Raw genomic sequence first — 15,188 nt, 5'->3', positions numbered from 1 at the left:
ATGATGGGTGTTAATTTACCTCTTCCTTTGTATATGCGCGGGAGGGGGGGTACTGTTTTTTTTTCTTTTTTCTGTTCTTTGTAAAGATTTATTTTACTTTTTGATGTTGATATTTTATGAAAATTTGAATAAAAATTATTTTTTTAAAAAAAGATCCTGCCCACTTCCCCACACAACATCCAACCTCATGATGGGGTTGTGACTGAGCCAGAATATTTCACTGAAGCAAATACAACAAACTTCAGCTGTGCTCAGCATGTCCAGTGCCCCATGCTGGCAAAAACTGCTCAATTGTGTCGCAGGAATATTGATTGCAGTGAGGGTTGTTGTGACAAAATGTTTACCTAAGGATCACAGAACTGACTGCATTACCCAAGTACAGCTTGCATTAATTTTAATACAGTACTGTGCAATTTTAGTACACTTTGAGAAAGCAACTGAAAGTACTGAGTTACAGAGGTCCTGTTTTAAGGACACAGGTTGTGCACATCTTTATTTAAACTCCACTCAAATGCTGTGAATTGCAGTGATGTTTACAGTTGGCCATTAATGTTCAATTCTTTGTTAAAACCTTATAGAAACTTCTGACTTGTAGGTTTCCTGTGCATTTTAGCATCAATGAGTAATAGTATCTGTCCCATTGCATTTTGAGGTCATTAATGTCAGAGGCTGACAACAAAAGTGATTCTGACCATTCTTTCATTCTATTGTTATATAATATACATACTGTGTCCTATCTAATTAGTTGATTTAAATTAAAACCTAGATTTTTTTTTGAGAGATGAGTAATATTCCTTTAAATATTAGTCAATCTAGACACCTGATCATCCATTATGAAGGCTTGATACTCAGGAGCAAATGCTTGAACATGTTACGTATCCGGGGGGGGGAGAAGAACATCTTTCCCACTTCCTAATGTTCCTCAGCCTAATGCCCTGGCCAAGAACTAACAAGACCTTGTCACCAACGTGCTGTTTGTCCTTGACACTGCAATTTACCAGCAATCTGTCAGCAAGTGAGCAACTTAAGCCATTCAGAATTGGATCACAGGAAGTGGCGTTGAGTCTAGTGGAGGACCCTGAGATACATGAGACATATTTGTTCCTTCCAGGTGCTGGTGCAATGTGCTTACGTCCGGCTGTACAGTTTTATTGTGGTGTATTTAATCCATGATTTATATCTTTCCTCAGAAAATGTGCTGGGGACCCAAATCAAAATTGTTTGTTGTTTTCAAGTTCTAACCCTTCCTTTCTCCCTCCCCCACAGTGCACTCACCTCACCAACCATCCCCAGATTTTGACTATTGGGCAGGGACGTAGTTAGTTCATGAGCAAGCAGAGATCTTGCAGTTTTCACCCACGTGCAGATTATCAGCTGGCCTTTCCTCCGATTCACCTCAGCACGGCGACTCCACATAGTCATTTTCAAAACGGGGCCTTGAGCGACGGATAACAATAACACGGGGCGTCATGCAATCCTCCCGCCGGTGTAATATGTTCCAGATCAACATGGCTGCTGAAAGTGTTGATAGGAGACAGGCTCCAATGTCCAAATAACACGACCAAGAGAGATGAGTATAGGGGCCAATTCGGTAGAATGTCACCAGTCCAATCACCAACACAAAACCTAATGGTAACAAATAAAAATTATAACAATGCATATCAGAATAGGAAGTACCTGTACCATCAAGCACAATCTATTAGAGAAGAATCAGAAATTACAGCACTGGGGAAGCCATTTGTTTGCTTTGTGCCCGAACTGCTGCTAATTCGTCAGTTATATTTGAAAATGTATTTCATGGATGTTGAACCACCCTCTTTATTCCTGTGGTGATGATCCACAGTCTGCTCTCTTATTACCAATTTCTCAGCCAATAAAAACAGCCTTTCACTGAAACTGCTTTTAATTTTAAAAAATTCAATTTATCAAGCCTATATTCATATCAGTAAACTCTAATTTCTGCTAGCATTCCAGTGAGTCTCTGTTGTACCCTTTCACTGGCTCCACTGGTTTGGTTGGAATCCAATGTGGTCTTCTGCACTCTTTATATTTTTTTAAACATGGAAACAGTTACTTTTTCAACCATGCACTACCAACATCAACAGTTTTCTGTTGTGGAGTTGGGGCTCATTCCTGACCTTGGGTAATGCTGTAACCGTTGACGTACCAGTGTAATTTTGTCTGGCTCCCAGACCTCAGCTGGGGAATGCATCTGCTTGGAGGTATGGACAGCTGCGGCAGCTGATGAAGGCCTACCTCAGCATAGAGTGGCTGGTGGCCTGAGTGTTCGGGGCCTAAAGGGTGCGGCAGTCAAATATCCTGTGATATCCTCATCACTGCTGGCTGCTCACCGCCTTGCCAATAGTTGAGGATAGACACAAGAATTTTTGGCATCCAGTATTGCCATGTGCAACTGATGGAAATCGTGCTGCATTACATATTTTATCACTTAAATATTGTTAATATACCTCTGCCCACTGATTTCAATTTGGGTTTGTACAGTTATTGAACATTTTCAACCCAGTCTTCTCTTATTGAAGCTTGAGCTTTAATTTAGATGACTGTCATCCCATTCTGGTTCTTGGTTGACCGGTATCCTGTACAGGAACTGACTCCCATGACAAGTCCTCATGGTCTCCCATTATTCCAATATATCTCCTATTTCCACTTCAGCAGTCAGGCTCTACATGGCAATAAGCAGCTCAGGCTGCTTAATAGAATGCTAAGGATCATATTGCCTCAGTGTGGCCTGCGCTGAGTTCTAACTTGGCGGAAAGATACTTCCATAATCTCTGACCAGCTCATATTTGTCTTGGAGGTGAGAAAAGGAGCTTCTGCCAGTCATGGGTTGCTTTTCCATTGGCTAATACTGCCATCAACAAAAGGTGTAGCATTATGCCTTTTTGCAACCAATTACTCAGTCAGTTACCTTCAGATCAGTGGCGTGAGAGGATAAGTTTCAAAGTGAACTTGTTGTAGATATTGTTTTCACAGATCTAAACTGTGCTTTTAATTATAAGTTCTTATGTATTTTCTGTTGCAATCTAGTCAATCTGAAATCACAATAATTGTCTTTACTTTTCCTTTCCTCTGTGACTCGGCTTTCCCTAGATTATCTAAATCCTTGCTAGTATTCTTTGCCAATATGCTACCTCCTGTAGTGTGTGGGTTGTGGTCCAGTGAGGATATTTATTGACGCATCCCTCCTTTTATTCACTGAGCTGAGCCTCTTTGCTGTTTCTTAGTGGAGCAATTATTCATCAGGTGACGGCAGGAAACCAACATTGGAGCTTCCACCACAGAGCCCAAAATAAAATTATTCATTTGAGGCGAGTCATTTCCCTTCACAGGCCCTTTGCGTGAACTCCAATAACGAGAAATACAAATGATACACATTCCCAGATCCTAATAGCACCATATGGTCAGACTGTACTTACCAGATCAGGGTAGACAACTTGTCATGACAACAGAAGCAGCCCATTGCTGTCAGATTGAACAAAAAGACAATTTTGCTCAGCAATGCAGATTTTACATAACTAACCATCCAGTGAAAAACAAAGCCGTATTGCAGTTGGGAAGTGCCTCTGAAGTAGCTGAATAATCAGAGGCCATTCAGCCCATCTTATCTGTGCAAGAGCAAATCAGCTACTCCCTCACCCTTTCCCCTTAACCCTGCATTTTTTCTCTTCAAGTACTTTACTAATTACCTTTTGAAAATCACAATTGAATTTGCCTCCACCGCACTCTCAGCCTGTGTATTCTGGATCCTAAGCACTGGCTGCATAAAGGTTTTTCTCTTATTTCTTCAGCCAATCGTTTTAAATCGGTGTCCTCATATCCTTGACCATTTTGCCAATGAGAAAATGTATTCTGTACTCTGCCCAGATCCTTCATGATTTTGAACACTTCTATCAAATCTCTCAACCATCTCCTAGGAGATCGAATAACCCCACTTTCTCCAAAATATCTTCATAACTAACATCTCACATCTCCTCCCCAGACCCATTCGGCAAAACCTTTTCTTGGCCCTCTTAAATGCCTTCACATTCTTCCTAAAGTGCAGTCTCAGAATTGGACACAGCACTCCATTTATACTTCATACTGCCGATTTCTAAAACCCAGGATTTCATATACCTTTTTCCTAACCAGTGTTTTATAAGGTTTCATCATAACATCCTTGCTTTTGTACTCTATGCCATAAACTCCTTGATCCATTATGTAACCAATCACTGTTTGTTGATTATTCCTTTGTCTACTATGTATGTACTGTGTACGTTCCCTCGGCCGCAGAAAAATACTTTTCACTGTATTTCGGTACATGTGACAGTAAATCAAATCAAATCAAAATCAAAAAGGGCAGCACGGTAGCATTATGGATAGCACAATTGCTTCACAGCTCCAGGGTCCCAGGTTCGATTCCGGCTTGGGTCACTGTCTGTGCGGAATTTGCACATCCTCCCTATGTGTGCGTGGGTTTCCTCCGGGTACTCCGGTTTCCTCCCACAGTCCAAAGATGTGCAGGTTAGGTGGATTGGCCATGATAAATTGCGCTTAGTGTCCAAAATTGCCCTTAGTGTTGTGTGGGGTTACTGGGTAATGGGGATAGGGTGGAGGTGTTGACCTTGGGTAGGGTGCTCTTTCCAAGAGCCGATGCAGACTCGATGGGCCAAACGGCCTCCTTCTGCACTGTAAATTCTATGAAAAATCAAATCAAATAAATTTAGAGGACCCAATTATTTGTTTTCCAATTAAGGGGCAATTTAGTGTGGCCAGTCCACCTACCCTGCACATCTTTGGGGTGTGGGGGTGAGACCCATGCAGACACTGGGAGAACGTGCAAACTCCACACACACTGTGAATCAGGGCTGGATTGAACCTGGGTCTTCGGTGCCGTGAGGCAGTAGTGCTAAACCACTGCGCCACCGTGCTACCCTTCCCTTATGCTTTTTTAAAAAAATAATTTTATTGAGGCATTTATTTTATAAATTGTAACAGAATAAACAACCACATACCAATAAAAACAAAACCCAGCCAACATGGCTTTCATAAACAACACCCAGCCCTCCCCATAAGCTTTTTAAATCACTTTCTCCATCTGTCCTGCCACCTTCAATAATTTGTGCACATCTCTCACATTCTCCCTGCTCCTGAACCTCATTTAGAATTATGTCCTTTATTTTTAATTCCTATCTTTGTTCTTCCCACCAAAATATACCACTTATCAGTTCTCTGCATTAAATGTCATCTGCCATGTGTCGACTCATTCCACCAGCCTGGCTATGTCCTCTTGAAGTCCATCATTACCCTCACAGTTCACAATACTTTCCAGTTTTGTGTCATCTGCAAATTTTGAAATTATGCGCTGTACACCCAAGTCTAGAGCTTTAATATGAATCAAAAAAAGCAGTGGTCTTAGTACCAATCCCTGGGAAGCCCTAATATATACCTTCCTGCAATCTAAAATTCGACCACAAACTTCTCCGTTTCCTGTCAACTTCATATCCATGTTGCCATTGTCCTTGTATTCCATGGGCTTAAAATTTCGTACAAGCTTATTATGTGTCAACTTGTGAAATGCCTTTTGGAAGGTTTACATAGGTGGCATCAACCGCATTATGCTCATCAACCCTTTCTAGGCCAGAATTTGTGTCCATCCTTAATTGCCCTTGAGAAAGATGATTATAAAAGAAGGTGGCGGTGAGTTGCTTTCTTGAACTGCTGCAGTCCATGTGGTGTCCACTGTGCTGTAAGGTAGGGAGTTCCAGTATTTTGACCCAGCGACACTGAAGGAATGGCGATATATTTCCAAGTCAGGACGGTGAGTGACTTGGAGGGGAACGTCCAGGTGGTGGTGTTCCCATGTATCCACTGCCCTTGTTCTTCTAGATGGTAGTGGTTGTGCGTTTGGAAGGTGCTGCCTAAGGGGTGCTGGTGAGTTCCTGCAGTGCATCTTACTGCTGCTACTGTGCATCGTTGGTGGAGGGAGTGAATGTTTGTGGAAGAGATGCCAATCAAGCAGGCTGCTTTGTCCTGGATGGTGTTGAAGTTGCACTCATCCAGACACGTGGGGAGTATTCCATCACACCCCTGACTTGTACCTTTGTAGGTAGTGGACAAGATTTGGGGAGTCAGGAGGTGAACTACTCACCACAGGATGCCTAATCTCTGAACTGCTCTTGTAGCCACAGTATTAATATTGCTCGTCCAGTTCAGTTTCTGTCAATGGTAACCCTCAGGATGTTGACAGTCGTGGATTCAGTGATGGTAATACCATTAAATATTATGGGGCAATGGTTTGATTCTCTCTTATTAGCGATGGTCATTGCCTGGCACTTGTGTGGTGCAAATGTTATTTGCAATGTCTCGGCTCAAGCCTGGATATTGTCCAGGTCTTTATGTTTGCACGTGGACTGCTTCAGTGTCTGAGGAGTCACAAATGATGCTGAACATTGTGCAATCATCAGTGAACATCCCCACCTCTGTTGGAAGGAAGGTCATTGATGAAGATGGTTGGGCCTAGGACACTACCCTGAGGAATTCCTGTAGTAATGTTCCAGGACTGAGGTGACAGAACTCCAAGAACACAACCATCCTCTCACGTGCTAGGTATGACTCCAACCAGTGGAGAGTTTCCCCCGATTCCAATTAACTCCAGTTTTGCTCATGCTCCTTGATGCCTCGATCAAATGCTGCCTTGATGTCCTGGGCAGTTACTCTCAACTCGCCCTTGGAGTTCAACCAGACATCGCGCAACAATCGCCAGGCAGAAATGTTATCTTCCAGTCGGGGAACACTTCAGCAGTCAAGGGCATTCAGCCTCTGATCTTCGGGTAAGTGTTCTCCAAGGCGGCCTTCAGGACGCGCGAAAACGCAGAATCGCCGAACAGAAACTGATAGCCAAGTTCCACACACATGAATACGGCCTCAAGCGGGACCTTGGATTCATGTCGCATTGCATTCAACCCCCACCACCTGGCCTGGGCTTGCAAAATCCGACCAACTGTCCTGGCTTGAGACAATTCACACCTCTTTAACCTGTGATTATCCCTCTCTCCAGTCGCTCCATCTGGACCTGTAAAGACTTAATTACCTGAAAAGACTCACATTCAAAGTATCGTCTTGCGTCATTGACTTTGTCTATATATGTGTTTCTGGACCCACCTCTTCATTCACCTGAGGAAGGAGCTGGGCTCTAAAAGCTAGTGATTCGAAACAAGCCTGTTGGACTTTAACCTGGTATTGTAAGATTTCTTACTGTGCCCTCCCCAGTCCTAGGCTGGCATCTCCACATCATCCTCAATATTGTCATGGACAGATGCATCTGTGGCAGGCAGGTTGGTGAGTATGAGGTCTAGTATGTTTTTTCCTCTTGTTGGTTCCCTCACCACATGTCACAGATGAATTCTAGCAGCTATGTTCCTTAGAGCTTGGTCAGTAGTGATGCTAATGAGCCACTCTTGATGATGGACAGTGAAGTCCCCAGACTAAATTTTGTGCCCTTGTCACCGTCCGTGTTTCTTCCAAGTGGTGTTCAACATGGAGGAGTACTGATTAATCAGCTAACGGTGGACGGTACGTGGTGATCAGCAAGAGGTTTCCTTGTCCATATTTGACCTGAAGCCATGAGGGCTGTATACCACTCTCAACTGTATACCACTATGCCACCACCTCTGCTGTCCTGCTGGTGGGACATACCCACGGATGGCGATAGTGGCGCCTAGGATGTTATCTGTAAGATATGATTCTGTGAGTCTATGTCAGGCTGTTGCTTGACTAGCTCTCCCAATTTTGGCACAAGCCCTCAGATGTTATTAAGGAGGACATTGCACGTTCGACAGGACTAGATTTGCAATTGTCACTTCCAGTGTCCGAGTCACTGCTGGGTGGTCCATCCGGTTTCTTTCCTTTCTTTGTTTTAAAAAATGTTTGTATTCTCCATTTTCACAATTTCCTTCAAAATTTACACCGACCAACAAGCAGTAAACAGTAACAGATACAAAGTCAATCCCCTTAACATCAACAACGATCCCATCCTCCCACCACCCCAATCAATGGCCCACCTGTCAATATATGCATCAAATAAAACAAACCCTCCCACGGTGGGAAAAAAAACAACGGCGAAAAAGAGAAAGGAGTCTGGAATCGCCCATGGTCACCATTAACCTATAGAGCCCCCCCCCCCCCCCCCCGATGACACTCAATACCATCCAACCTCCAAAAGAGCACCATAAATGACACCCAAGAGTTGTAACCCCCACCCCCCAACTCCTCCCCTCCACTTCCTCTTGTAAAATCCCTCCCCACCCCCCAACCTCGGTTCCTTCCCCCCCCCAACTTTCCACCCCGGCTAGACCCTCGGACCCTGTTCTTCCAGGCTCCGATGGCCGCAGCCCCCCACCTCGCCCCCGTTCACTGGCCGGCTTAAAACGGCCAGCGTGGAGGCCCCCGCCCGGATCTCTTTCCCCCTAGCCTCAGGAAAAACCCAGAAGTCCCCTTTAGCACACAAACCCCGCATACACATCCACACACCAAAGAACCCTCATTAGGGGCTTTTCACAGTAACTTCATTGAAGCCTACTCGTGACAACAAGCAATTTTCTATTACGACTGAAAGTCCCAATACTTCCCTTGCCCAAATATATACAACGTTGGCTCCTATAGCCCATACACCAGCACGCAGTGAAACAAAAAAGAGGAAAAAATACAGTCATGAGGCTACATTGGTAGATGACCATTTCTCAATTCTTCCACAGTCCTTCTGCCTTTGTAAACTCCTCCGCTGCTTCCGCCGTCCCAAAATAAAAGTCCTTGAACTTGTAGGTCGCCCTCAGCTTCGCTAGATACAAAGCCGCACTCCACCTTGCTAATGTACAATGCCCTCTTCACCCGGTTGAAGGCAGCCCGCCTTCTCGCCAGCTCCACCGTAAAGTCCTGGTATACGTGTATACCAGCTCCAGCCCACTGCACCACCCTTAGCCCAACACAGGACCTTCTCCTTTACACTGTACCTACGGAAGCAGAGTCACTACTCTTGGCGGCTCACTCGCCTTTGGTACAGGCCTGCACGACCGATGAGTCCGATCCAGCTCATATCGGGAGGGATCCTCCCCCTCCCCTAATAGTTTCGCCAACATCGTGGCAAAATACTCAGTCGGCCTCGGTCCTTCCACTCCTCCGGGCAGCCCCACAATCCTCAAATTCTGTCGCCTGGATCTATTTTCCAGGTCTTCCATTTTGCCTCGCAGATCCTTGTTGATCTCTATCACTTTCTGCATCTCTTTCGCCATCGAGGTAAGTTGATCACTGTTCTGCAGTAATGTCTCTTCCACTTCCTTCAGCGCCTCACCTTGGTCCCGCACCTCCACCACTGCGCTCGCCACCGCCGTCCTCACCGGGGTAATCGCCTCCTCCACCAGCGCTTTCAAAACCGCCCCCATCTCCTTCCTCATTGCGTCCAAGTGTTTTGTAAACTGCCTCTCGACTTCCACGGCCATCACCTTAGTTATTTCTTCAGCCGTAAGCAATGCGGCCTCCCCTGGTGCTCCAGCCTCCATTTTCTTTACTGACCCCATGGTGACCTTTCCACTCCCCGGCAGACTTTCAGCCGCTTTCTTTCACGGACGTTTTTTTGCTGATCTTCGACATTTCCCCTCTGTGGTGAATGTACTTTTAATAATTCACACTGTATAGTATTGTGTCCTTGTGGGCTCTGTCTATAAGCCGTTGCACGGCTCTGCCCACAGGGGGAGATGAGGAGCTTGTACAGGGCTCCATCCTCGGCTCCGCCCATGGCTCCTCCCACTACCGGAAGTATAAAGTGCTGCAGCCGTGTGAGCCTGCCCTCAGTTCTTCTGGTCGCAGGCAGGCTCAGTTGTAAGTCTATTAAAACCACAGTTTACTTCCTATCGTGCCTCGAGTGAATTGATGGTCGCATCACCCTCCCTGTGCTGTCGCCCGACTTTTGCTGCCTCCGCTGCCCTTAGGACCAGGCGTCACCCCCCCGACAATGCCTCCCGCCCGCCATCACAGGAAGTCCCCGGTTTCTTTCCTTTCTATTGACTTGTACGGGTTTGATACAACTGAGTGCCTTGCTAGGCCATTTGGTGAACCACATTTCTGTGGATCTAGAGTCACATGTATGCCAGACCAGTGAAGACTTCAGATTTCTTTCCCTAAAGGGCCTTAGTGATACAGCTGGATTTTGTACAATGGTTTCATGATCATCATTAGACTTTTAATTCAGGATACATGGGGACATAGGAACAGGAGTAGGCCATTCAGCCCCTCGAGCCTGTCCCGCCATTTAATGAGATTATGGCTGATCTGTGGGCTAACTCCTTTGGCCCTTGTCCCTTAATATCTTTGCTAACAAAAATCTATCCATCTCAGATTTAAATTGAACAACTGTTCTAGCATCAACTGCTGTCTGTGGGAGGGAGCTCCAAACCTCTACCACCCTTTGAGTCAAGAAGTGCTTCCTAACATCTCTCCTGAATGGTCTATCTCTAATTTTTAGACTATGCCCCCTAGATTTAGGATCTCCATTTCCTTTATCTGCCCCGTCTTTCCCTGTTAATATCTTTAATGAAGAGATATTTATTGGATTCAATTTCAATCATCTGCCGTGGCAGGATTCGAACACTGGGTCTCTGGATCACCAATCTAGTGACAATACCACTAAATCACACCTCCCCTCTTCAAAAAAAACTCAAAGTGAGTTAAACACAATTTGCCTTTAATTTAGTTAGGGACTTATGGACATAGAATGTACAACACAAAAGCAGGTAATTCAGCCCAACAGGTCTATGTTGGTATTTCTGCTCCACACAAGGCTCCTCCACCATTCATAATATAACTATGTCCAGCATTTTCTTCTATTGCTTTCTCCTCCTTCTGCCTATCTAGTTCAACCACTCCATATGGTAATGAGTTCCACATTTTCACCACTATCTGAGTAAATATGTTTCTCCTGAATTCCCTATTGAATTTATCAGTGACTATTTTTCATTTGGAACAATGTTATGAATGAGTACTTATTTGATTTGCATTATCATCGCAATTCCACATCTGCCACCATGATTATTTTCAATAAATCAAATCAAACCAATAATCAATTTATGAGCCCAATATTTGGATTGTATCACGAGCAGAAACTTTTCTCTTGTTGGAAGTGAGTTGAGTTAGCACTGTATCTGCATGTCTCTAGATAAATGGGGAATGCAGCTTCTCAAAAAACCAACCCATGCCATTTCTTCTCACTGATGCAGCCTGCAACCGGCTTATCAGGACTGAAAAAACACTGAAATTTATCATAATTCCTTTGAACTCTCATTTTAAATGAAAGGTGAAATATGTCACACTGCCGAAGCCTATTTTAGTTTTTGTGCTGAGTGAGTAATGATTATTTAACCTCATTTCCCACCCTTCAAGATACAGCATCTTATAGTCCTCCCCACTGTGGAAGGAAGCAGATAATGGAGTGGGAGAACGGGCTGTTTAACTTTCATTTGAAGAGCAAATTCAAGTTTCCTGTTCTATAGAAGATACCAGTTTTTGCCTCGCAAAACATTTGGTACATTTGTTCCCCGGGTTTTCACTTGGTCCCACTTCTGTAAACATGTTACCTTACAGAAATTATGTGTGGTTTTGGCTGCTAGACATTGGAGATTGACTGACCAGACTCTACGCAATATAGCAGGTGCATGATGTTTTCTTGATGCATGTAGAACAAAACCAGGCAAGAATTCCTACCACCACATTGGTGTCGGGTTAAACGTCCTTTGACCTGACTTTGCTATTTGCCCTCTATTAGATCCAAGCAAACTCTCCAAGGACCCCATCCCCACATCTCTCCCTCCCTAGACCCCCTCACTCACATCTCTGTCAATGACAACTTGCATTTAGATAGTACATTTAATGTGATAAAATGCCCTAAGGCACTTTTATGTTGTATCTGGTCTGGTGATCACAGAGGCACAGATGAGGGTTTGAGCAGTAGGTATGCTGAGGCAAGGTGGAAGTCAGGTGAAATGATATGTGGTTGGAACTTGGGATAATTTGTGACGACAATACTGCAAAACAGTCGTTTTAAGCCTCAGACAGATGCATAAATCAGTACTGAGGGAACGGAATTTTTGAGAGACTGAAGACGATGGCTTCTGTCTTCCCAATATATACTTGGAGGAAATTTCTACTCATCCAGTACTGGATGTTGAACAAGTACCATCAACGTCTGTGTGCAAACTGACACCATGATTTCAGATGTACCACCCAACTTTCTTCATCTCACTCTCCAAACCCACCTCTCTCTCCACGCTTGCCTCTCATTTTCCATGCCCACCTCCTCCTCTGGGCAACATGGTGGCACAGTGGTTAGTACTGCTACCACACAGTGCCAGGGTCGATTCTGGCCTTGGGTTACCGTATGTGTGGAGTTTGGAAGTTCTCCCCTTGTCTGCGTGGTTTTCCTCCGGGTGCTCTGGTCTCCTCCCACAGTACAAAGCTGTGCAGGTTAGGTGGATTGACCATGCTAAATTGCCCCTCTGTGTCCAAAGATGTGCAGGTTAGGTGGGATTGCGGGGATCATAGAATTTACAGTGCAGAAGGAGGGCATTCGGCCCATCGGGTCTGAACCAGCCCTTGGAAAGAGCAGCCTACTTAAGCCCACACCTCCAACCTATCTCCGTAACCCAGTAGAACCTTTTTGGGCACTAAGGGCAATTTATCACGGCCAATCCACCTAACCTGCACATCTGTGGACTGTGGGAGGAAACCAGAGCACCCGGAGGAAACCCACGCAGACACGGGGAGAATATGCTGACTCCACACACACTGTGACCCAAGCTGGGAATCGAACCTGGGACCCTGGAGCTGTGAAGCAGCAGTGCTAACCACTGTGTTACCATGCGGCATATTAGGGTAGGGGAGTGGGCCTTGGGTAGCACGCTCTTTCGGAGGGCTGTGCAGACTCAATGGGCCAAATGGCATCCTTCCGCACTGAAGGTATATGGACATTACAGTGCGTAATTGTAACCCCCCACCTCACTCTACACCAGGTGTGGGCAAACTTTTCCGTGCAAGGGCCACATTCAGAAATTCACAATTTTAAAGGGCCGCATAGTATATTAAGTAAAATAATTACTTCACCCGGTTATGATTCTGGGCGCCTCATATAGAACATAGAACAGTACAGCACAGAACAGGCCCTTCGGCCCTCGATGTTGTGCCGAGCAATGATCACCCTACTCAAGTCAACGTATCCACCCTATACCAGTAAGTAACCCAACAGCACCCCCCATTAACCTTAAAAAAAAAAAAAAATTTTTTTTTAAATGACTTGGTGGGCCGCATAAAGGCCTTTGGCGGGCCACATGCGGCCCGCGGGCCGTAGTTTGCCCACCCCTGCTCTACACCCATCTCTGTCCTCTCCCTTTCCAAGCCCACCTCTTCCCCTCTCCAAACATCTCCCTTTCTCTACTCCAGCTCTCTTACACTGTTCTTCCCCCTCTCTCTCCACACCCACATTTCAACATGTTGTGTTTTACACATAAGTAAACTACTGAAGCAAGTGGATTAACTGCTGTGCCTTGCTCTGCATTTTACTCCTCACCGTGTGTGACTAGTTATTGAATATAATTGCATTTTGTATGTCTGATATATATATAATCATAATACTCAATCTGTGCAGCAGTTTTTTTACACTGATACTTTAAATCTTTAATTTAGAGTTTGTGATGCGTGGCTGTGTGTGTTTATGCATAATTCAAATAAACCCCTCCATATTCTCTTAGTTCAAATTAAATCTGGAAAGATTATTTTTGTCTAATAACATTTATCCCATCCGGTTTGTCCACAGTGGATTGTGAGCTTTTAGCTGTGTGATATGGGAACCTGCCGGTGGATTGTGGCAATTTCCTTCCTGCTGTTTAAAGATTGTCACAAGGATGGTGAAATACAGCCTAGGGACATATACTGAAAGGAGCCTGTGCCAAGGAAATTTGAGGGCAGAAGAGCTGCAGATTAGCAACTAATCAACCAGCTAATTGTAAAAGCTCATGCAATCAATTCTAAGAAGTAATTTCACAAACTCCAATAGCACTGATTTACCAACTTCAACTGTACCTCACTGTCCCAGAGCTCTGATTCCTAGGTCCAGTTATACCCCGCTGTCCCAGAGCTCTGATTCCTAGGTCCAGTTATACCCCACTGTCCCAGAGCCCTGATTCCCAGGTCCAGTTATACCCCGTTGTCCCAGAGCTCTGATTCCCAGGTCCAGTTATACCCCACTGTCCCAGAGCTCTGATTCCCATGTCCAGTTATACCCCACTGTCCCAGAGCTCTGATTCCCAGGTCCAGTTATACCCCACTGTCCCAGAGCTCTGATTCCCATGTCCAGTTATACCCCACTGTCCCAGAGCTCTGATTCCCAGGTCCAGTTATACTCCGCTGTCCCAGAGCTCTGATTCCCAGGTCCAATTATACCCCACTGTCCCAGAGCTCTGATATATCAAGTTCTAGTGTACCCCGCTTTCCCAGAGCATTGATTCCCAGGTCCAATTATACCCCACTGTCCCAGAGCTCTGATTCCCAGGTCCAGTTATACCTCACTATCCCAGAGCTCCGATTCCCAGGTCCAGTTATACCTCACTGTCCCAGAGCTCCGATTCCCAGATCCAATTATACCCCGCTATCCCAGAGCTCTGATTTATCAAGTTTAAGTGTACCCCATTGTCCCAGAGCTCTGATTCACAAGTCCAGTTGTACCTCACTGTCCCAGAGCTCCGATTCCCAGGTCCAGTTATACCTCTCTATCCCAGAGCTCCGATTCCCAAGTCCAGTTATACCTCACTGTCCTAGAGCTCTGATTCCCAAGTCTAGTTGTACCTCACTGTCCCAGAGCTCCGATTCCCAGGTCCAGTTATACCTCACTATCCCAGAGCTCCGATTCCCAGGTCCAGTTATACCTCACTGTCCTAGAGCTCTGATTCCCAAGTCCAGTTGTACCTCACTGTCCCAGAGCTCCGATTCCCAGGTCCAGTTATACCTTACTGTACCAGAGCTCCGATTCCCAGGTCCAGGTATACCTCACTGTCCCAGAACTCCGATTCCCAGGTCCAGTTATACCCCGCTGTCCCAGAGCTCTGATTCCTAGGTCCAGTTATAACCCACTGTCCCAGAGCTCTGATTCC

At 45.3% G+C, this 15,188-nt stretch overlaps 2 protein-coding genes across 4 annotated transcripts in view; one reads left to right on the top strand and one right to left on the bottom strand.

The window, feature by feature from the left end:
• Window positions 1-15,188, top strand: part of ift140 (intraflagellar transport 140 homolog (Chlamydomonas)) — a 174,426-nt gene that overhangs the window by 72,972 nt on the left and 86,266 nt on the right. The window lies entirely within an intron of this gene.
• The window catches only part of tmem204 (transmembrane protein 204), a 49,524-nt gene continuing 34,774 nt past the window's right edge, over window positions 439-15,188 (bottom strand). For 2 of the 3 annotated variants that reach the window (XM_038820739.1, XM_038820740.1), the window contains exon 4: window positions 1,397-1,626. In XM_038820739.1, coding sequence (XP_038676667.1) covers window positions 1,397-1,626 — 230 coding nt within the window. Of the gene's footprint in view, window positions 1,627-15,188 lie in introns of all 3 variants that reach the window. The other variant, XM_038820741.1, reaches the window with a different exon arrangement.

This window comes from Scyliorhinus canicula, chromosome 15 (genome assembly GCF_902713615.1).
Source record: "Scyliorhinus canicula chromosome 15, sScyCan1.1, whole genome shotgun sequence".
In the NCBI taxonomy this organism is placed as follows: domain Eukaryota; kingdom Metazoa; phylum Chordata; class Chondrichthyes; order Carcharhiniformes; family Scyliorhinidae; genus Scyliorhinus; species Scyliorhinus canicula.
This window is presented reverse-complemented; position numbering and strand designations above follow the sequence as displayed.